This window comes from Mustela nivalis (assembly GCF_964662115.1).
Source record: "Mustela nivalis genome assembly, chromosome: 6".
In the NCBI taxonomy this organism is placed as follows: domain Eukaryota; kingdom Metazoa; phylum Chordata; class Mammalia; order Carnivora; family Mustelidae; genus Mustela; species Mustela nivalis.
Window position 1 is genome coordinate 33,489,227 of NC_139025.1, and position 20,715 is coordinate 33,509,941.

Sequence of the window (20,715 nt, forward strand, 5' to 3'; positions counted from 1 at the left end):
AAAGGGAAAAGGCTCATGGGATAAAGTCTGAAGGAAACCAGGCACAGCTTGCTAGAGTGTTCTCCCTGTGGAGTCACACAGGCTGTGCTTAATTCCTCCAGCGGTAGTTGTGACAAGTGTGTACGAGGGTGCTCATTAGAGACTCAACGCCCAAGGCTTTTATGGGGCGCCATCTCTGCCCCACGTGTACCAAAATTCTAGACTCTCAAAAGGAAAGCAGATGTTCTTTGGCTCATTTTATAGCCATGTCAGAAACCATTTACCAGTCAACATTTGCAGCTGCCAACCAACAGCAAGTTTGCAAGCAAGACTTTCAAAGGATAGTGATCATAGGCCTGCTGTGGTACCTCTTTTCTGCACACCCCTGCAAATCACTTCTGAGCTGTTGGTTAAAATGTCCTTTAATGTTCACATCATCTTTCTAAGAAAGTCTGCTGTGGCATGTGCAATGCTGTTTTTATCATACAATTTCCCTCCCTCTCACCTAGTACTCCTACTTGAAAATGAAAGGAGGTATTACTCGGAATGTTAATAGCTGAGATAGTTTCATGTCAATCAGTTAGGAATTAATTTAGTACCTACTATATTTCCAGATTATCTGAAGTGTAGAGGGTACAAGAGAGATATAAGGAATAATCTTTATCCATAGAGTTGTTCAGTCTAGTCAGGGTGTCAAGATGCCACTTTAAGCAAAGAGAGAAGACAGATACGATCCCAGCTCCAGTTCTCAGCTGAAGGCATGACCAAGGCAAATTCACAAGAAGTGATTGGCCTGGCACAGCAGTTCCAACGGAGTGCCTTAGGTGCTGGGTCTGCTGCTGTTGACAGTGGAGGCATCATGCTGAAGGTCACTCTGGAACCTCAGGCATGGAATAAGCCAGGTAAACTGGTTTTCACCCAGAACGACACAGCATATATTTCCTCCCTAACCCTGGAGAAGATAAAATTTTGTAAGTAAATACAGGACTGAGTATCAATCTTTGAAAGTGCCTGATTTTCTCCTGCATTCCCTCTTCCTTTGATCCGTTTCCAGGTCGACGGCTAGACCACGTGTTTCTCAATGCTGATGGCATTCGAGGTTTTCCAGTTGTTCTTCAGCAAATCAGTAAGATCCTCAATTACCCACTTACATCAACCGGACAAACTAAACCGGGTGAGCTGCATTTCTCCCTTTTTCTCTTGATTCCTAGGTGTGGAACATTAGGTCCGCATCAGAGTTCACTCTTCTCATTTGTTTCCCACAGAGAGCATAGAAGAAAAAGGAGTGGGCCCTCCGAGGTGCAGCGTGGCTGAGCTGCTTCAGCTGTGCTGGCCCAGCCTCACCGAGGACTGTGTGGCCAGCCGTGCCACCCTCTCGCAGCAGCTGGATCAGGTCCTCCAGTCCCTGAGAGAGGCACTACAGCTGCCAGGTATGGGCCCAACTGCGTGGCAGCAGATGAGGGCTGACTAAGGGAGAGGAAAGAGCCAGGAGTGAAGGAGCACTTTAGAGCAGAGGCTGAGCACTCCGGGACTGGGCTCTTGCGGCCCCCTCGTTCGTCAGAGCGAGCCTCTGACGTGTTAACTCCACCTGATTCTCCCCTACTCCAGTGAAGGGATGCTTCATGCTCCATTAGCTAATACATCTTCCTGACTTTTAATGAGGAATACACCCAGAAGGTACTTAGTAAATAATGATCAACCTTCGCTAAAAGATGACCATGTTCTCCACAGAACCATTCCACCCCAAAGACACTGGGGTGAAAACAGGACTCTCCACCCCGATTTTTCTATACTCAAAGGTTTCCTGGCTAAGAATCACTCGTACAGGCAACCAGTATAGGATTTTATAGCTACCTTGTAAGTGTAGCACTTAAGCTAACGAAGGCCCTGTTGATCAGTGCCGGAAGCAGAGACTAATGCTTCCACCCCTTCTCCTGTCATAACTCCTTCCAGAGCCCAGGAGTACTCCACTGTCCTCGCTGGTGGAGCAGGCAGCCCAGAAAGCTCCAGAGGCTGAGGCCCACCCTGTGCACATCCAGACTCAGCTCCTCCAGAAGAACTTGGACAAGCACACCCCAGCAGGCAGCAGGCAGACCAACTACATGGGCACCTTTTTCAGTTACTGCAGCACCATGGCTGCAGTTCTCCTTCGGAGCTTGAGCTCTGAGCCTGGTGAGTCGCAAGGAAGAGGAGATGAAGTCATGACTGGCCCAATGTTTAGAGCAGGGAAGAGGAAGGGTGCACAACAAAAGAGGTTCTGGGTACTGGGGCGCCTGTGTGACTCAGTTGATTGGGTGTCCGGCTCTTGGTTTCGGCTCAGGTCACGATCTGAGCATTGTGAGTTCGAGCCCCACACTGGGCTTCACGCTGGGCTTCACACTGGGCTTCACACTGGGCATGGATCCTGCTGAGATTCTCTCTCTCCCTCTGCTCACCCCTGACCCTTCTCTTAAAAAAAGAGAGAGAGAGAGAGGTTGTGGGTACAGCAGTAGCCACGAACACTAGATTTATAGAGTCCACTCTTACTTATCTGTGTGTTTTAGTCATCCTTGTCTCCCCACTGCCCAGTACAACTGTATAGCACATGGGAGTACTCAGTAAATTCTGATTGCATTAATGACAAAAAATACCTCTCTCAGACCATCATGGATTTCAGGACCCAGAGAGGATCAAGCTGTAATACGAGGGCCAGGTTCTTATCTCAGTCCACAGAGCAAGTGTTGCCTGTACTTTAGTCATGGTGAAGAGAGCAGGATGAGCTATTTGTGGCTAGACCTACCCACTGAAGTCTGTGCTGTGGTTGGAAGTCTTTAGAGCATAATAAGTTGTAAACTTGCAATCAGGGTCCTCTCAAGAATACCCTTTACATAGAAAATATCAACAGAAGGGCTCTCAATGTACTCTTTTTTTTTCCTAAGGTTTTTTTGTTTGTTTGTTTTAATTTGAGAGAGAGCAGAGTGAGAGAGAGAGCATGAGTGGGGATGGCAGGGAGAGGGAGAAGGAAGCTCCCCGCCTAGTCTCAGGGCTCCATTCCAGGACCCTGAGATCATGACCTGAGCCAAGGCACACATTTAACCAACTGAGCCACTCAGGTACCCCTCAGTGTAGTCTTCATTTTGATGTTACCCTTTTTTATTAATTCTCAGGGCTCTGAGCTGTTCTGGTCAGTGGTAAAAACAAAAGTCACTTTATATTTGCAGATCATGTGGAGGTCAAGGTGGGAAATCCATTTGTTCTTCTGCAACAGAGCTCTTCCCAACTTGTGTCACACCTCCTACTTGAGCGGCAAGTTCCACCAGACAGGTAGGAACTACTCTGTGGGACTTAAGCACGGATGGGCCTTCTTAAAACTGTTTTCGTTTCATTAAGGATTGCCAGGGCTAAGTGGGGTTGTGCTTGAGTTCAGTACAGAGAGTATGGATTTCTTTCAGACTTTTCCCTTAATTTTTGTTTACTCTTGTTACATTAAAATTCAATTTCAGTCTGCCTCATTTCTTTCTGTTTCACCACCTCTACCAACATTTGTATTACAAGCATAAAATTTAAGGGATGAATCTTCACTTAGGAATAAGGAAAAATCCAAAAATTGGATAACTCATTAGTTGGCACACTATAGAAAAACAAGCCTTCTCAAAGACTGCTGGTGAGGTATAAATTGGTACAACCACTGTGGGAAGACAGATTGTCCATATTTATTTAAAAAAACAAATTTGTATACCCTTTGACTTAGCAATCCATATGGGGGAATGTACCCTGTGGCTTTCCTGACCCGTGAAAAAATTATATATACACAAAGTCATTTTGTTCTAGTCTTATATGTAATAGAAGCAGGTAAGCAATATCCACTGTTCAGTAATAGAAGACTAATTAAATTATGGCTCAACACATAATGGAGTACTATGTAGATATAAACATGAATGAGGGGGTCTCTCTGTAGAGGGATGTGGACAGATCTCCCAGATAGAATACCAAGTGAGAAATCGAGAGCAGAGCAGGGTGTCTGATAGGCTGCCATTCGTGTGGGGAGAAAAGAGAGAGAGTTAAGAGTAACAATTAAAGAGTCTACATTTACATTTGATTGTATAAACAAATGAATTCCGAGCTTGGGTAATATGCCTGTGCGCTCAGGTTTTGTGCCTCCTCTGCTTCTCTCCCTGCAGGCTAGCAGCCCTTCTGGCCCGAGAGGGGCTCAGCCTGAGTGTGCCGAAAGTCATCGTGAACTGCTGCTGTGAGCCTCTTGCCCTTTGCTCTTCCCGGCAAAGCCAGCAGACATCATCCCTTCTGACCCACCTGGGCGTCCTGGTCCGGCTCCATACCTCCCAGTGCCTGGAAGACCTCCCACTTTCTACACTGGGCTCACCAAAGCCAACTGGGAATTCCACAGTGGAGAGAAAGCCCCGCTCCTCCCCAAGGGAGTCATCACTCCCAGCCCTTACGTCCTCTGCCTTGGCCTTCCTTAAGTCCCGTTCAAAGCTGCTAGCCCTAGTGGCCTGTCTGGGGGCTTCCCAGGGGCCAAAGCTCACCAAGCCCAGCTTGTCGTGGAAGGAGTTTCGTGGCCGCAGGGAGGTGCCTCTGAGTGCAGAGCAGGTAGCTCAGGAGTGTGAGCGCCTCCTAGAACAGTTCCCTGTGCTCAGGGCCTCCCTCCTGGCTGCCTGGGAGCCACTACGACGGTCCACCGAGCAAGGGCAGAGCCTGGCAGCGAGTCTCTGTGGCCGGGCCAGTCTCTCTACTGTCCTCCTGGGCCTACACTCTCCCACTGCCCTACAAGTGCTCACAGAGGCCTTCGAGGAAGCCCTGGTAGCCAGAGATTGGACCCGAGCCCTTCAGCTCACAGAAGCATATGGGCGAGACGTGGACGACTTGAGCAAGATAAAAGATGCAGTTCTGAGCTGTGCCGCGGCATGTGGTGAGCAGAAGGCTGTGCCTCCCCCTTCCCTGGTGCTAATAATGTTGAGCTTTCAATGAGTGTGTCATTGCATTTGATCCCAATAACTCTAGAGAAAGCTGCCACCATAATCTTATCATATTAAAAGGAAACTGAGGCTCAGAGAATAGGAAACTTGCCCAGGATAGTAAGTGCTGGAGCAGAGCTTAGAACCCCACTCCATCTAACTTTATTTATTTGTTTGTTTATTTGAGAGAGCACACACATGTGAGAGAGAGAGCAGGGGTAGTGGGGAGGGGCAGAGGCAGAGGGAGAGGGAGAAACAGACTCCTGTCAAAGCGGGGAGCCCGATGTGGGACTCGATCCTGAGCAAAAGGCAGCTGTTTAACTGACTGAGCCATCCAGGCACCCTCCATCTAACTTCAGGACAGGCACTCATAGCCAGTATCCTCAACACTGCATACCAGAATCATTGGAAAATTCTTTTAAAGTACAGATATCTGAGCCTAACCCCCAGAAGCCCAAGCTGGAATTCAGGCGAATGTTGACTTTAAAACAGGAGCCAACAAACTCTTTCTAAAGGGCTTTGGAGATGATACAATCTCGGTTGCAACTACTCAACTCTGCCATTAGAACATGAAAGCAGCCAGAGATAATAAATAAACAAATGAGTGTGGATGTATTCTAACACAACTTTATACATAAAAACAGACTGGGGGCTCCTGGTTGGCTCCCTCAGTGGAGCATGCAACTCTTGACCTCGGGGTTGTGAGTTTAAACCCCATGTTGGGTATAGAGATTACTTAAAAATAAAATCTTAAAAAAAAAAAAGAGAGAGAGAGAGAGACTGTGGGCCTGTTTGACTACCCCTATTTTAAAAGCTCCCAATGAGACATCTCTTTCTGCTGCCAGGCCCTGTCCCCATGCTTTAATAAAACCACCTTTTTGCACTGAAAAATGAAATGAAAGCTCCCAAAGAGCTTTTAAGGGAGTTGAGAGCAATGACCAGTAACACTCCACTGAGTGGGGACAAGAGTTGGGCGTGCCATAGGAAATGGCTTCTCGGGCAGGGGCTTCTCGGGCAGGGGCTTAACTGCCCTGCAGAAAGGAGAAAATCCCTCCAGGAGAAGATGGAGAAATCCAGTGACTGGCTGTGCAATCTTAACTGTTTTGAGTCAGATCTGTGAAATGGGTGTAGGAGAGAAAGATCTACTGAGTAATTATGACAGAGGGCATGGAGGGGGTCATACTAGTTTACCTGAAATAACTTTGAAGAGTTCTGTATGACACAGGGCAGAAACTGCAGGGAACACCCAAAGTTCTACCTGCAGTCTGAGTCTGACCCAATGCTATCACAAAACGTGGAGAGCTTCATCTGTTCTTCCGTCTCTTCTTCCTTCATTCCTTTCTTCTCCCTTTCTTCCTTTTTCTTCCTCTCCTGTCTCCTTTTCTCTCTCTTTTCAGAAAGTCTCATGACTGTGATTAAGTTTGCAAAAAGAGAAACATGAGGGCATATAACATTTCTCCTTTTCATATAATGGTTCTAAGTATAAAAATGAATTAAGGTCAGAAGGATCTTAAGGATCCAAGCTCCTGTTTTATGAAATTGAACAAAGCCCTTCTCTTAAGGAGTAGCCTGGACTTTTGAGCTCTTCTTGTGCCAAGCTTGCTACCTCTGGACATCTTTTTGTCTTGTAGACAAAGAAGGTTGGCAGTTCCTGTTCCCTGTGAAGGACGCATCTCTGCGAAGTCAGTTAACCCTACAGCTTGTGGACAGGTGGCCCCTGGAGTGGTGCTTGGAGATCTTGGCATACTGCATCTCGGATACAGCTGTCCAAGACGGACTGAAGTGTGAGCTACAGAGAAAGCTGGCAGAGCTGCGGGTGTATCAGAAGGTATGGTTTCCAGCATCAAGAAGAAGGAAATAGGCTTCCCACCATATTACCAACTCCAGCCTCTTCTCATGTGATGCTGGACTTTAAGAAACAGATGATCTGGGCCTGGCTTTTGTCCTGCATCTGGCTTCTGTTCTTGGGTGAACAATGAAAAGAGACCTTACCTCTATTTCCTGTTATTTTCCTTTTGTAATTTTAAATATGTGTGCATCAAACAAGGATAGTAGTAACAGTCCGCAAAGCCTGTTTCACATGTGTACTTGAGTTTTGTGCATGTTTTATGTCTGTTACGTGTTCCTTGTTTTTCAAGAGTTCTTACAGATCTTAATCTTTTTTTTTTTTTTTTTAAGATTTATTTATTTGACAGAGAGAAATCACAAGTAGACAGGCAGCCAGAGAGAGAGAGAGAGGGAAGCAGGCTCCCCGCCAAGCAGAGAGCCCGATGCGGGACTCGATCCCAGGACCCTGAGATCATGACCTGAGCCGAAGGCAGAGGCTTAATCCACTGAGCCACCCAGGCGCCCCACAGATCTTAATCTTTATTGTGTCATTTTTAAAGATTGTTTTAAATGTCAAGATCCATTTTGAAAGGCTGCATAGACATGACAGTTTGAATATGAAAGATTATTTCAGGATGTGTGTTATATTCAAGATAAGAGACCCAGGGAGATAGATTTCGGTGGTATGGCTGCATAGCAAGTATAAAAATTTATGCTGATTTTTCCATTTGCTTTCATTCTTCCTCTCTCCTGGCAAGTTTTGACAGCTTAACATTGGGACAGAAACTTAGGGGTGGTCCATCCCTGAAACTCCGATGAGTTTGAATGTTCATAGAGGGGGAAGCTGAAGTGTGGTTTAATAGCTCTTCCTATCTTTCCTTAGATTCTGGGTTTGCAGTCTACCCCAGTGTGGTGTGACTGGCAGAGCCTGAGGAACTGTTGCATTGAGGACCCATCAACTGTCATGAACATGATTCTGGAAGCAAAGGTACTATTTTCCTGAGTGGTATTCCCCCTTTTTCCCTTTCTCAAGAGTTGCAACTCCCTACCTGACTGTAGACCCCTTTCCATGTATCAGTGTCCACATTCTTTTTTCTTTTTGTGTGTGTAAAATTTACTAACAGAGGGAGAAGTGTGGAGAGTAATGCAATGGATGCATTTGTACTATTACCCTACGCTCTGTACGCTGATACAGACTGTAGATCTACTGGTGGAATTGTGGAATCACTGGGCGTGAGCATCCTCACCTTTACTGAGACATGACAAATTGCTCTTAAGCTCAGTAGACCACTTGCAGTTCCTCTTACCAAATGCCATAAGGATATGGTATTGTCCAACTTTGCCCTCTGTGCCAGTAGAATGGTATCTCATGCTCGAATTTACATTCCCATGATTACTAATAACCTTGATTATGACATATGAAAATGTCTTTTCATATGTTTATTGAACATTTGAATGCCAAACATTTTATTTATTCTTTAACGAGCTCATATACCACAGTTCAAAATGTGGATGTACTCATTCAGATGTTCATGCATCAAAGAAACCTTTATAGACCATCTCTTATTTGCCACTGTAGTAGATGGTGGTGAAACAAAGATAACTAAACTTAGTCCTTGACCTTGTACAGCTCACATTTTGGGAAGAGGGGTGATGTGACATACATCCCTAGACAATTGCGATATACCAACTGACAGGAGTAAACCCAGACTGTGGTGGGAGCACAGGCAGGGCACCTGATGTAGCCTGAGAAACAAAGAAACATCTTAAACAAGGTGGCCCCAGTCAGATGTGGGGAGAGCATTCCCGGAGACACCATATTAAAATACTTGGGCAAAGCCTTGGGAATTCCATTCTCTAAAACTTTAATCCAAGGTTCACAGATTGGGGGTGAGGAGTAGCAAACAGGGACATGGACAGAATCCAATGCCCAGCATGTATGTTTGACCCATGCAGTTTTGGTCTGCCACATTTTTATTTTTTCATGTTAACTTCATTGCCAACATTTTAAAATAGGAAAGGTTTTGATTTAAAAAAAAAAATTTATTGTTTTTTTTTTTTTATGTTTGGCAACCCTGGGCTTGCACATTCACATGACAACAATAAGAGCTGAGTGAGCACTCTCTCCTTTGTGTTTTGTTCTTTAATTCTAGTATAATTGACATTTAGTGATATAGTAGTTTCATTGTACTATATACTGATTGAACAATTCTATCCATTACTCAGTACTTTCTCCTTTGGACAGTCTTAGTCCTCCCTACTTTCTTAATATCTCCCCAGGACTAACACAAGGTGTCAGTCACTTCATGTCATCTGTATCTTTTTTGTGTTAGATCTCAGAGAAAATTGATACCATTAATCAGCAACCTACTTTGATCATTTATATAACTCCGTTGCCACTCTAGTCCTTTGAGTTTACAAGCCCACTTTAATCCCAGAGCGAAGTTCCCATCACCACTTAACCAAACTTTCCTGGGGCTTCAGCAGACTCAAGACTGATGAGAAAAATCAGTCAAAAGCTGGATGTGACAAAGTCAGTGATTCAAAGGGATTGAAGCCGTGTGTATTTGCTTCCAGGAATATGGACTGTGTGAGGAGTGGGGCGGCCTCTACCCTATTCCAAGAGAGCATTTAGTCAGCCTACATCAAAAGCATCTTCTCCACCTTCTAGAAAGAGGAGATCATGAAAAGGCTCTGCAAGTAAGCATCCATCTCTTGCCATTTTTCTTTTGGAATAAGACAAAAAGGTTAGTCAAATCAGAAGGCTTTGTTCATGCTAAATACCACGCGAAGCATTTGCAATCTCAGATCTGCCACTTCGTGTCCTTCGGGAGTCCTTCTTAGCCTCAAGAAGATCATAGTCATCTTCACTGGAAGGTGCCCAGCCCTGTCTTTCATGCGAGATGGTCAGCCATGTTCAGGATTCTGCTGAACTCTGGTCACAGTCATCATTTGTGAAGCTACAGGGGTGGTGAAAGAGAGAGTGCAGAGGAGGGATTAGTCCAAGATTAATAAACCTAAATGTTCCATTCCCAAATAAAATAAGGCTGGACTGAGTTCTTTATGAGCCTTACCTTTCTCCTCTACCCTTCTCCTACAACAGCTCCTGCGAAGAATTCCTGATCCCACAATGTGCCTTGAGGTCACAGAGCAATCCCTCGACCAGCATCCTAGCTTGGCCGCTTCTCACTTCCTGGCCAACTACCTCACCACACATTTCTACGGAGAACTGACTGCTGTCCGACACCGTGAAATCCAGGCACTGTACATGGGATCCAAGGTCAGGAAGGAAGGGGGAAGTTGGGAAGGCATGCCTTGGGGAGAGACCGCTGGCCCAGCTCCTGCTTCAGAACTTAACCTTTCAGTGGCTCTTCTCCTAGACACTTGCCATTCTTGACCTATGCTATATAAAACCTTTATCCAGGAGCCCACTCCTGCGTCCCTTAGGAGTTGTCATTCTCTTACTACCTTGTCTCCAAAGTGAGTTCTAAGTGGCCCTTTTAAGTTCCCTTTGTGGTTTCCCTGGTATCTGCTAGATCGTTGTTCTTAATGCAGACTGCAGAGTAGAATCACCTGGACTTTAAAAAAAATCGTTAACCTTTACCCCAGATCAATTAAAACTGAAACTCTCATCACAGGAAACAAACAAACAAAGGGTTGCTGAAGGGGAAGGAGGTAGGGGCGATGGGGTGGCTGGGTGATGGACATGGTAAGTACTGTGAATTGTGTAAGATTGATGAATCACAGAACTGTACCCCTGAAACAAATAATACATTATATGTTAATTAAAAAAAAAAAAAACTGAATCTCTTGGGACAGGGCCTGGCTATCTTCCAAAGAGATTCTGAGGAAGGATATCAAACTACTGCTTAATAACCTTGTCTTGCTAAAGAAAAGAGTTAATTCTCTAGGTAATGAGGTTCTTACCTTTGATGTGTAACCTTGGAGACACTAACAGAAGAAATTACAAGCTAGAAGAAGTAATCTGGAAAAGAGGGGGGTTGGGGAGAATTAGGGCCCTCGGACACTGTTCTGATGATTCTGATTGGCAGTCATGTCTTTTCACTCAATAAGTATGGAACTTGCCCCATGAATAGATGAGTGCTGGGAGAACCGTCAATATGAGTACCGGCCCACTTGTTAAGAGTTCTACTACATAAAATATTCCTAAAGAAAATGCCCTTTTTTTGTTTTTTGATGCACTATAACTAAATAGGGGGAATCCTTGAAAATTGGCAATGAGCAGAACCAGTGAACATATTTCAAGCCTAGTGATAACAGTCTCTAGGAGTATAGAGACATCATTTACCTGTAGGACACTGGAGGTGCTAGGTTCAGGCACCCTACTAATACTACTTTATGTTGCTCATTCTAATAAGCCTCAGATGGTTAAAGTAGTGGCTTTAAGATCAGGTAGAGTTCAGCTATACTTGGAGGTGCCACCTGTGGGCCAAATCCAGTCCTCAGCCTGCTTTTGTGAATCGGATTTTTTTTAAGATTTTATTTATTTATTTGATAGAGATCACAAGTAGGCAGAGAAAGAGGAGGAAGCAGGCTCCCCACTGAGCAGAGAGCCCGATGCAGGGCTCGATCCCAGGACCCTGGGATCACGAGCCGAGCTGAAGGCAGAGGCTTTTTAACCCACTGAGCCACTGAGGCGCCCCCAGATAGTTTTTAATATAAGTTTGTGCACTCGTTTACTTTCATATGGCCTATGGCTACTTTCACACCACACTGGCAGAGCTGAGTAGTTGCCACAGAGACTTCATGGCCCATAAAGCCAAAAATACGAATTATCTGACCCCTTACAGAGGAAGTTAGCCAACCTTTCATCTAGGTAAAATGTACCTGAAGTACTTGTTGCTTGCCTCCTGGAAGATTGAAATAGGACTTCAGCCTTGCTTCCTGAAAGCCTGCTCCCCAGCCCTGGTAGCTGGTCGTCTACCTTTGGTCCCTGAACCCCTTCTCCCTCCCAGTAAGAACCTTGGATTTCTTCTGAAATGTGTTTACTGTTTTCTTTAATCTATGGGTCTACCCTCCAAACAGGTTCTGCTGACCCTACCTGAACCACACCGGGCCAGCTACTCCCACTTGTCCTCTAACCCCCTCCTCATGCTGGAGCAGCTACTCATGAACATGAAAGTGGATTGGGCCACTGTGGCTGTGCAGACACTGCACCAGCTGCTGGCTGGGCAGGAGATTGGCTTCACCATGGATGATGTTGACTCACTGCTCTCCAGATATGCAGGAAAAGCCTTGGACTTCCCATACTCTCTGAGAGAGAAACGATCAGGTAACTGCCAACATCCTAATGGGGCCTCCAGCTAGAGGAGAAAACATCATACTGCATCCTTAGTTATAATTTGTCTTCTCTTATTATTTTGAGTTGATCAAGAGTAAAAGGAATACCCTTCCAGAGAGATAGCTCTTTGCTATGCAGGAGACCTCTTGGCCCTGGAGGAAGTGGCAGGGTAACCAAAATTAAAGTATGGTAGTTTACCACTGTGCAAACATAAAGATTTGGGAAACCAAGCATGCTGAGCATGGTCTCTGTCTGGCTTTGGCACAGTGGACTCTTACCTACTATCATTCTGTACTGAGGGAATGTGCTCTTCCAGGAGCACATCAGATCCCCCTACTATGTGAGTCAAGCCTCTTCCAGAATGAAGAAAATGAAATAAATGTAGGCTGATGTTCCCAGACAGCTTTTTGTTTTTCTTACTCTCTACCCTCCAGGGCCATCATTTCAATGTCTTCTACTTCCCTTGGGCATTTTTAGCTTTATTTTGTGAAATCCTAACAGCTACTTCATTATTTCATGCATCTAAACATAGTTTGCTTTTTGAGAAGTTGAAGAAGCATGCTTTCTGTTACCTTGGAAGTACCTCTGCCATGCTTTGTACACTTGGTACAATCATGGAATGACAATCAGCAGAGCAACAGGGCTTTAAATTAAAGGCCTAGCAGAATGAGTAAAGATGCTTATGGTAGGATGGTATTTTGTCAACATTTTCCCTCTTTCCAGATTCTGTGACTCACCTCCCAGAAGTCGGTCAGACTTCAGACCTCGAGACCTTGTCTAGATCCCCATCAGCAGAGTTCTCTGCCGCTGCGGCTCCTGGTAAGAACAGGTTCTGAGACTTAATCTGTAGTTTAGTTCAAACTTGCCTGATTTTGACTTTCTGTTGCCTCTTTTTTCACTTCTAGTTATGATACTCTTACTGTTTTTCTTGGTTCATTCCAGCTTTTTATATCCAAGAAAATTTAACAATCGATTCTCATCATTTGTAGTCCTATTTCTGTAAAATCTCTGCAAACCCTGTATTAGCAGGGAATCGAGCCCTGCATCAGGCTCTCTGCTCAACAGGCTCTCTGCTTCCCCCTCTCTCTCTGCCTGCCTCTCTGCCAACTTGTGATCTCTGTCAAATAAATAAATAAAATCTTAAAAAAAAAAAATGTATCAGTATATATCTCTAGAAGATAAGGATATATACAAAACAAAACCATAATATCATCATCACACCTAAAAAAAAAATGAATGATTTTTTATTATTACCAGTTACTAGTCAGTGTTCACATTTCCCCAGTTTTCTCATTAATATATTTCTAGAATTGGTTTTTCTAGAATCAAAATCTAAATGATGTCCACATGTGGCATTTAGCTGAAATATCTCTCAGGTCTCTTTTAATCAATAGGTTCTACTACCTCTTTTTCATCTACAGAGGAAACTAGCTCATTTGTCCTATAGAACTTCCCACATGTTAGATTCCACTGATGGCCACCCAGCAGTCTGGATCTCAGTCCTCTTTATATCCAGTACACTGGTTGATAGATCTAAAAGGTTGATATGATTCAGGCTTAATATTTTTGGTAAGTGTATTTGATAAGTGCTTGTGTGCCTTCCATCAGGAGGCACACGGTGTCCAGGTGTCCCTCTCATGATGCAGTCAGCCATTAATGACCGCTAGCTGGATATATTATTGCAGTTGGGTTTTGAAACAGGGTGAAATTCTGATTTCCTCATTCCTTCCTCATTTATTAGCTGGACTATTGATCACCTTTTCCTCTCACTTCGGATCTGACTCCCAGGTGTCTCCACTATACATTCCCCCAGTCCAAGGGAGAGGAGCTTCCCAGAGAGTCAGCCCCCACCGGAGTTTGTCCCTCCAGCAGCACCCCCCGGCAGGCATCAGTGGGTGCCCGACGAGAGTGAGAGCATCTGTATGGTCTGCTGCAGGGAACGCTTCACCATGGTGAGCAACATTGGTCCCCAGCTTTGCCTGGGGAAGTAAAAGGAAACTGGCAGTCATGAGCCCGGAGTTCATAGTCACCTCCTGCCCCCAAGAGGATATGGGTATTTTCACAAGAACTACCAAATCCAAGACTTTGGGTTGAACTTTGGCCAAACCAGATGTATTTTCTGGGTTGAGACAGATGGTAGACACCCTCAGGTGGCCTTAAATTTGAAAATCTTCACTATTCTCAGATGACTAAATAGAGGCAGAGTGATAGAGCAAGAGGAGTCACCGACACCAGAAGATCTTGTTTCTAGCTCCCCTCTCGTTGTAAGACAGGTGGCCTGGTAGTGGATTTTAGTACTGGTTCTGGAGACAGAGGACTTGGGTTCTAATCCCAGTTCTGCCTCTTATTAGCAGTGTGACTTTTTCCAGTCTCAGATGCTCTAGGGATGATACATTTTTTTGGCCCGTGGAGCTCTAAGGCCCAACTATGGTTACAGATGTTACCATACTTACCACCCTACTGACTGGCATACTAGCTCAGGGCTAATGAGAACAACGATGATGTAATTGCTCTGTGTCTCATCTGAGAAAGAAGTATAATGCCTGTCAACCTCTTATAGTGAGATGAGGCAGTACTCATGAAAGCATTTTGAAAAAAGGACACTTTCTCATCACTGTGCCATGAAAATGTGATTTGCACCGTCTGAGAAAGTCACTTCTTCCATACTATTTTTGCTGTGTCTTCACACATTGCCTCCACAGACAGGTAGAACTTGTCAGGAACTATTACAAAACTTGGATTCCTTTGCCCACCGTCTAAGACTTACTTCTAAATGTCAGCTTCTTAAAGGCAAGGACTAGGTGTTCTTTCTCAATAGAAACCCAAAGAGCTTAGTAAGTAAGTAAGTAAGACTACTTAGTAAGTATTCTTAGTAAGTCACAGGTGGCTGATGCTAAAGATAGTGGGTTGACAGGTAGACCCACAGTTCCTGCAATCTCACCTGCTCTTCCTCCCTTTTCTTTCTTTTCCCAATGACACTCCTCAGTTCAATAGGCGTCATCATTGTCGCCGCTGTGGCCGGCTAGTGTGCAGTGCCTGCTCCACTAAGAAGATGGCGGTGGAAGGCTGCAGAGAGAGCCCTACCCGCGTGTGTGACCAGTGCTATAGTTACTACAACAAAGAGTGAGTGTCCTATATAGTGGGCCCGCTACTTCCACGACCTCTACACACCCACCCTCCCCCAAGGTCGGGGGTCTTGGAGTCTCATTGTGGAAAGCATCTCAAATCTGGAACAATGGCAGCAAGTTTTAATTTAACATCCACACTAAAATACCATTAACTCTACAGCAATACATTTGACCTTGGTCACAGAAACTTCTAAGAGAGGAAAGAAGCAGAGCTCAAGGCTCTGACATAATGTTCTCCCTGAGGTCAGGACACTTGATTCCTGATGGAGGCCGTTAATCTTAGTTTGCCAGCAACCTCACCAGTTGTTCAGCCACTCCTGTCTCCATTGGTCTCAGCTGGATTCAAAGGGACATGTTCACACCTTCTGACTGCTCGAGCATCACTTGCCTCAGTTCTAATCTAGCTAGTCATCCTGGCTTGTTATCCACAACGAGAAGAGCCCCCACACCTTCCCATGCACAGTTTACCTAGTAACAAATTTCAGAAACCACTTCTACCTCTGGCAAAACAGATTAAGACTGTTTGCTGGCTTAATGTTGCTCAATTTTTCTCACTACGTCTAGCAGCAAAGGAGGGTGAAACGAAGGCTCCTAGGCCGTCTGGGAATATGAGCCAAAGCAACTCCTCAAAAGCTCATTATTTTGAATTCTTCATGTTTTGCTTACAGACTTAAATTGATTTTATGTTCTGTCCAGTGGCATTATTGAGTTTGTTTTAATAGGAACATTTTTTGCCATCATTTACCGTGATGATTACTGATCTCCAGGAAGAAAGATATGCCATGCTTATATTGCCTCCTTGGGGTAAGGGATAAGGGACGGAAGAAATATCCATATGCCATATTGCTGAGATTGGAAATGAACAGTTGGTTTTGATGGGGATCCTTTTGTTCAACGATTACTCAGCAATAATCACTTCTTCCTTATGGACCCCCCATTTTAGTGGGGAGACCATTAACAAACAGACCACAGAATCATTGGCTGAGTGCAGTGGTAAGCCACACAGCTTAGTCTGATGGTGAGAAGGTTTCTTAGAGGTGTGGCATCTTGTCTGAGCATTAGGGTATGAGAAGTTAGAAGGGGATGCCCAGAAGTGGGAGTGACAGCTGCAGAAGTCGGGGCAGGAGAATATGTGGGTCCTTTGAGGAAGTGTAAATATGGGGTTCTGGCTGGCATGCCTTGGACTTAGAAACCTGACAGCTGAGCCAGGAGGACTTGGGCCCAAAGGCTTGGAGCTTGCTCTTTGGCCACATGGGCTAGGACTGACCAGCAGGCTTCTCATACAGGTGCTAGACTTGACCTCTGACTTGTGGCATCAGGACTTAATGCTTGGTGGTGCCAACTGAAGTTGACCAAAACCAGTGGCAGAGTGGGGAGGACTTCAATGAGTTGAGCACAGGTCATGGGTGGCAGGAGTTGCTCTCAAGAGATAAGCAGGGGTTTGTCTGCAGAAACTGCAAACTTAGAACACTTTTACCCTGAGAAGCTATGGAACAGTTTTAAGCAGAAGCATAACATGACCAGATTTGGATTTTTAAAAGCTTGCTCTAGCTGCAGAGTAGGGAGTAGGTTGACAGAGTCAAGGACACCAATTGGGAAGCCATTACAGAGGCTTTAGCTATAAATAATGAGGGCCTTCCCTGAGGCAGCGATGGAGAGAGAGTTGGGGACATTTAAGGAGGTATTGAAGAGATGGACAGAAAATGGTCAGTGACTGGCTGTGACAGGTGAGGGACAGAAACGAGTTTGGTTCCCTGATTCTTCTTACTTGGGTAACAATGTCAATGGTGCTCTATACCAACTTCAAAACAACGAGGAGGAGAAGGGATTCGGGCATTTCATTTTTCTTCCTCTGTTTCCAGTGTGCCAGAAGAGAATCCAGGACAACCAGAAGGTAAGGCTGAATCATATTCCTCTGTCTCTTTGTTTTATGTTCAAGTTGGCTCTTTCCTCACTGTTTTAGCTGCAGCTGATACCCTTAATAGCAACTTAGTCTGACTGAGGCCAAGGAAAAAGAAAATTCTTGGCATTTTATTAAGCTGTTTCCCTTTAAGTTTATTATCCTATTAACCTACCGTAGTGGCCCATTAGCTTCCAGCATTCAGAAGGCCAGCTACCAAAGAATTTGGTTCCTTAATTTTGAGCAGGTTATTTCTTTTTTTATTTTTCTCCTAGGTTCCCTTTCATCACCATCCTACCTCCAAATGCTCCCTCCTTCCCCCTAGGCGATCACTATTAATAGTTTGGTTTATATCCTTCCACTGAGGTTAGTTTTTAGGATAGCCGATGATTCAGCCCTCCATCTGAGAAGGGTGTACATTTCAGAGTTTGCTTGTTTGAAGCAATGGGATTGTATGACACTGTAATCCCGGATCTTTCCTGCAGAATAAAGTTTGAGGTACCTAATGAGATCTAAAATAAAGGGGACCAAGGAGAGATAACAGGCAGGTGTCTGCATGCAGCTCACTCCAGTTTTCTGGCGGGGGCTACACTGGACTGCTGGTCAGCGACCGCCACATGAGTGACACTATTCTTCTCAGCACCAGACAGCTCCAAGAGTGAAAGTCCTCCGTACTCAGCCGTGGTGAGAGTCCCCAAAGCAGCTGAGGTAGAATGGATTTTGGATCTGAATGAGGAGGAAAACGAGCTGGTGCGGAGTGAATTTTACTATGAGCAGGTAATAGCAATAAAACTTGATGGTCACTTGAGTTTTCTTATGATGTGTAGTTACGGCAAAAAACGCAAAGATAGGTGAACACAGCCTGGCCTTCGTGAGCTTACAGTGCAGTAATGTAGGAGCTAAGACAAATGAGGCAGAAAGATAAAGAACATCTTGGAAATGTGTGAGAGCAGATCAAGAAAGGCTTCATGGGGGCACCTGCGTGGCTCAGTCAGTCAAGCATCCACCTCCTGGTTTTGGCTCAGGTGATGATCTCAGGGTTGTGAGATCCAGGCCTCGCGTGGAGCCTGCTTAAGATTTTCGCTCTCCCTTTATCCCTGCCCCTCCCCTAAAATAAATAAATACATAAATAATAAAAATAAAATTTAAAATAAAAGGAAAGGCTTCACGGAAGAAGTGGCACTTAAGATGATAGAAAAGTGGTAGGAGTGTGACAAGCAGAAATGGGGCAGGGAAGGAGTGTAAGGAGAGTGAGGGCAGGAGGAGGGAATTACCAAACTGGAACATCTGAGCAAAGGCACGCTGTCAAAAATTGCAGGGCATGGATAGGGGACTGGAAATGGTTTAATTTGAAGGAACGTAGAGTGTTCATAGAGCGGTAGTAAAAGGTAAGATTGAAATGGGCGATTTATGGACAGGGCCTTGAATTCTGCAGTAGGGAAAGTTTACTTGCTTAGCGTCAGGCACCATGAAAGGATTTGGAGTGTGCTTTGGAATATTAATCCAGCAGCAGTGTATCCAGGCTTGAAGCACAGACTTCTCCAGCAAGGGAGCTGTCACAGTCCAAGCCAGCAATGAGAAGGACCTGCACTAGTGGGAAAAAGGAGGGAACATGTGGACATTGCCAAGAAGTAGGTAATGCATGAACACAGCTGTCTTCTTCCCAGTGTGGTGACAGAAGCTAGCAGTGCCACTTAGAACATCTGAAAATTGTTTAGTTTCACTCTTGCTTTGCTGTGGAAGTTTCACCCCCACCTCCAGTGTATTTCAAGCCTGGTGAGCTGAGAAGAATAACTCCTGCCATCCAGTGACATTTGAAGAATGCTCTGGTCTCTGAGCTCACTGTGTGTGTCTCTCTTCTTCCACCCTGGCCAGTCCCCCAGCGCATCCCTGTGCATCGCCATCCTGAACCTGCACCGGGACAGCATTGCCTGTGGCCACCAGCTGATCGAGCACTGCTGCAGGCTGTCCCAGGGCCTCACCAACCCTGAGGTGGACGCAGGGCTGCTCACAGATATCATGAAGCAGCTGCTCTTCAGTGCCAAGATGATGTTCGTCAAGGCTGGCCGGAGCCAAGACCTTGCTCTTTGTGACAGGTGAATAAGAGTGGCTCGCTCTTCTTATACTCAGCTATCATTTCTGTCTGGCTTCTCCTGCCCCCACGATGAGTTCCCACATCACCATCCTCTCTCGGTCGATGCACTGAAAATGTTTGACATCTCAGTTTGATGACGGTAAAATGCCGCCAGATCACAAGTGGTCTTCCTTACCCTACCTTGATAGCCTATGTCCTCTTTCCCTGGGTAGGTCCTTAAAGCAGAGTGTTCTCTAGCTCTACCCAGTCAGAAAGAAAGTCAAAACTTTGCTTAATTTGTAATTAAAATCAATTTAGGGGAGCACCTTTAGTCTCTGTGGAGCTTTCTGGCTTTTGGAGAATAATGTGTCCTCCCTAAATGTCCAGTGCTTAGCCTTGGCTGGAACTCTACCCCAGTCTTGACCAAATCCAGACTGTGGCCTCAGAAGTTCTGGGTAACAGATCTGTGAAGCACACTGGGGGTTGGTCTGTCCCAGTGTCACAGATAGGAATCTGAGTCATAAAGTACAAGTATCTGTGGAAAAGGTATGATTAGGCCCCCAAGCCCTGTATAACCTGCTCTGCCTCCATTCATTAACTTGAAGGTTGAAACTGCCAGTTCCCAGCTTATCCACCCAGAGGCGTGACTCATGTTGTATGTTCTCAGTGCTCAGTCCTAGCCAGATTTAGAGCAGAGAGCATAATTTTCTTTGACGTGTAAGTGCCTCAGGCACTTGTTCAGAGTGTTTGCCTACAGACTCTCCAGACAGCAGAACAAGCGCAGTGAATCTCATCTGTTCTACTTCCTAGCTCTGTAACCTTAGACAAGTCTGTTAACTGCCCTGGGCCTCAGTTTCCTTCTCTGTAAAATGGGAATGTTAGTAATACTTATCTCATAGGGCACTTAGGAGGATAAAATGAGAGTATCCCTATAAAGGGCTAAGAATTGAGTCTTTATACTCCAGAAATGCTAGTTAGTTTTATTATTTTCATTAACAAAACTGAAAGATTGAGAAAGGCAGGGGAAGGTGAAACAGGAAATGGAAGGAAGTATAAGGCAGTGAATTTCACTCTTTCATATGAAGAGACAGTAGATTCTGCATCATTTTTCAAGTTAATAATTGAAGAAATGGGTATATGTTAAAGTTTTTCACTTTTTAAATTTTTTTAAAAGATTTTATTTATTTACTTGAGGGCGAGAGAGAAATTGAGGGCACACAGAGGGAGAGGGAGAAGCAGTGCCAGTAAGCAGAGAGCCCAACCTGGGGCCACCACATCCCAGGACCCTGGGATCATGACCTGAGCCGAAGGCAGATACTTAACCAACTGAGGCACCTGGGTCCCCAAATAAGGTTTTTTAAAATAACCAAAGAACCAAAAATCGACCAATTTACCAGAAATGGAGAAGAGGGGAAAAGAACAAAAACCACTCCAGGGGCGCCTGGGTGGCTCAGTGGGTTAAAGCCTCTGCTTTCAGCTCAGGTCATGATCTCAGGGTCCTGGAATCGAGCCCTGCATCAGGCTTTCTGCTCAGCAGGGAGCTTGCTTCTTCC

The 20,715-nt window shown here is 45.1% G+C and overlaps 1 protein-coding gene across 3 annotated transcripts in view; it reads left to right on the forward strand.

Annotated features, from left to right (window-relative positions):
* The window catches only part of ZFYVE26 (zinc finger FYVE-type containing 26), a 63,248-nt gene that overhangs the window by 25,507 nt on the left and 17,026 nt on the right, over positions 1-20,715 (forward strand). For all 3 annotated transcript variants that reach the window (XR_014312600.1, XM_082734025.1, XM_082734026.1), the window contains exons 17-32: positions 1,034-1,153; positions 1,245-1,409; positions 1,933-2,151; positions 3,180-3,282; positions 4,140-4,885; positions 6,563-6,759; positions 7,642-7,746; positions 9,336-9,458; positions 9,862-10,038; positions 11,805-12,051; positions 12,784-12,879; positions 13,849-14,012; positions 15,047-15,183; positions 17,051-17,082; positions 17,729-17,865; positions 18,964-19,184. Coding sequence is in view for 2 of the 3 variants with exons in the window: in XM_082734025.1 (XP_082590151.1) it covers positions 1,034-1,153; positions 1,245-1,409; positions 1,933-2,151; positions 3,180-3,282; positions 4,140-4,885; positions 6,563-6,759; positions 7,642-7,746; positions 9,336-9,458; positions 9,862-10,038; positions 11,805-12,051; positions 12,784-12,879; positions 13,849-14,012; positions 15,047-15,183; positions 17,051-17,082; positions 17,729-17,865; positions 18,964-19,184 (2,989 nt within the window). In the remaining variant the exon portion in view is untranslated. The remainder of the gene's footprint in view (positions 1-1,033; positions 1,154-1,244; positions 1,410-1,932; positions 2,152-3,179; positions 3,283-4,139; positions 4,886-6,562; positions 6,760-7,641; positions 7,747-9,335; positions 9,459-9,861; positions 10,039-11,804; positions 12,052-12,783; positions 12,880-13,848; positions 14,013-15,046; positions 15,184-17,050; positions 17,083-17,728; positions 17,866-18,963; positions 19,185-20,715) is intronic.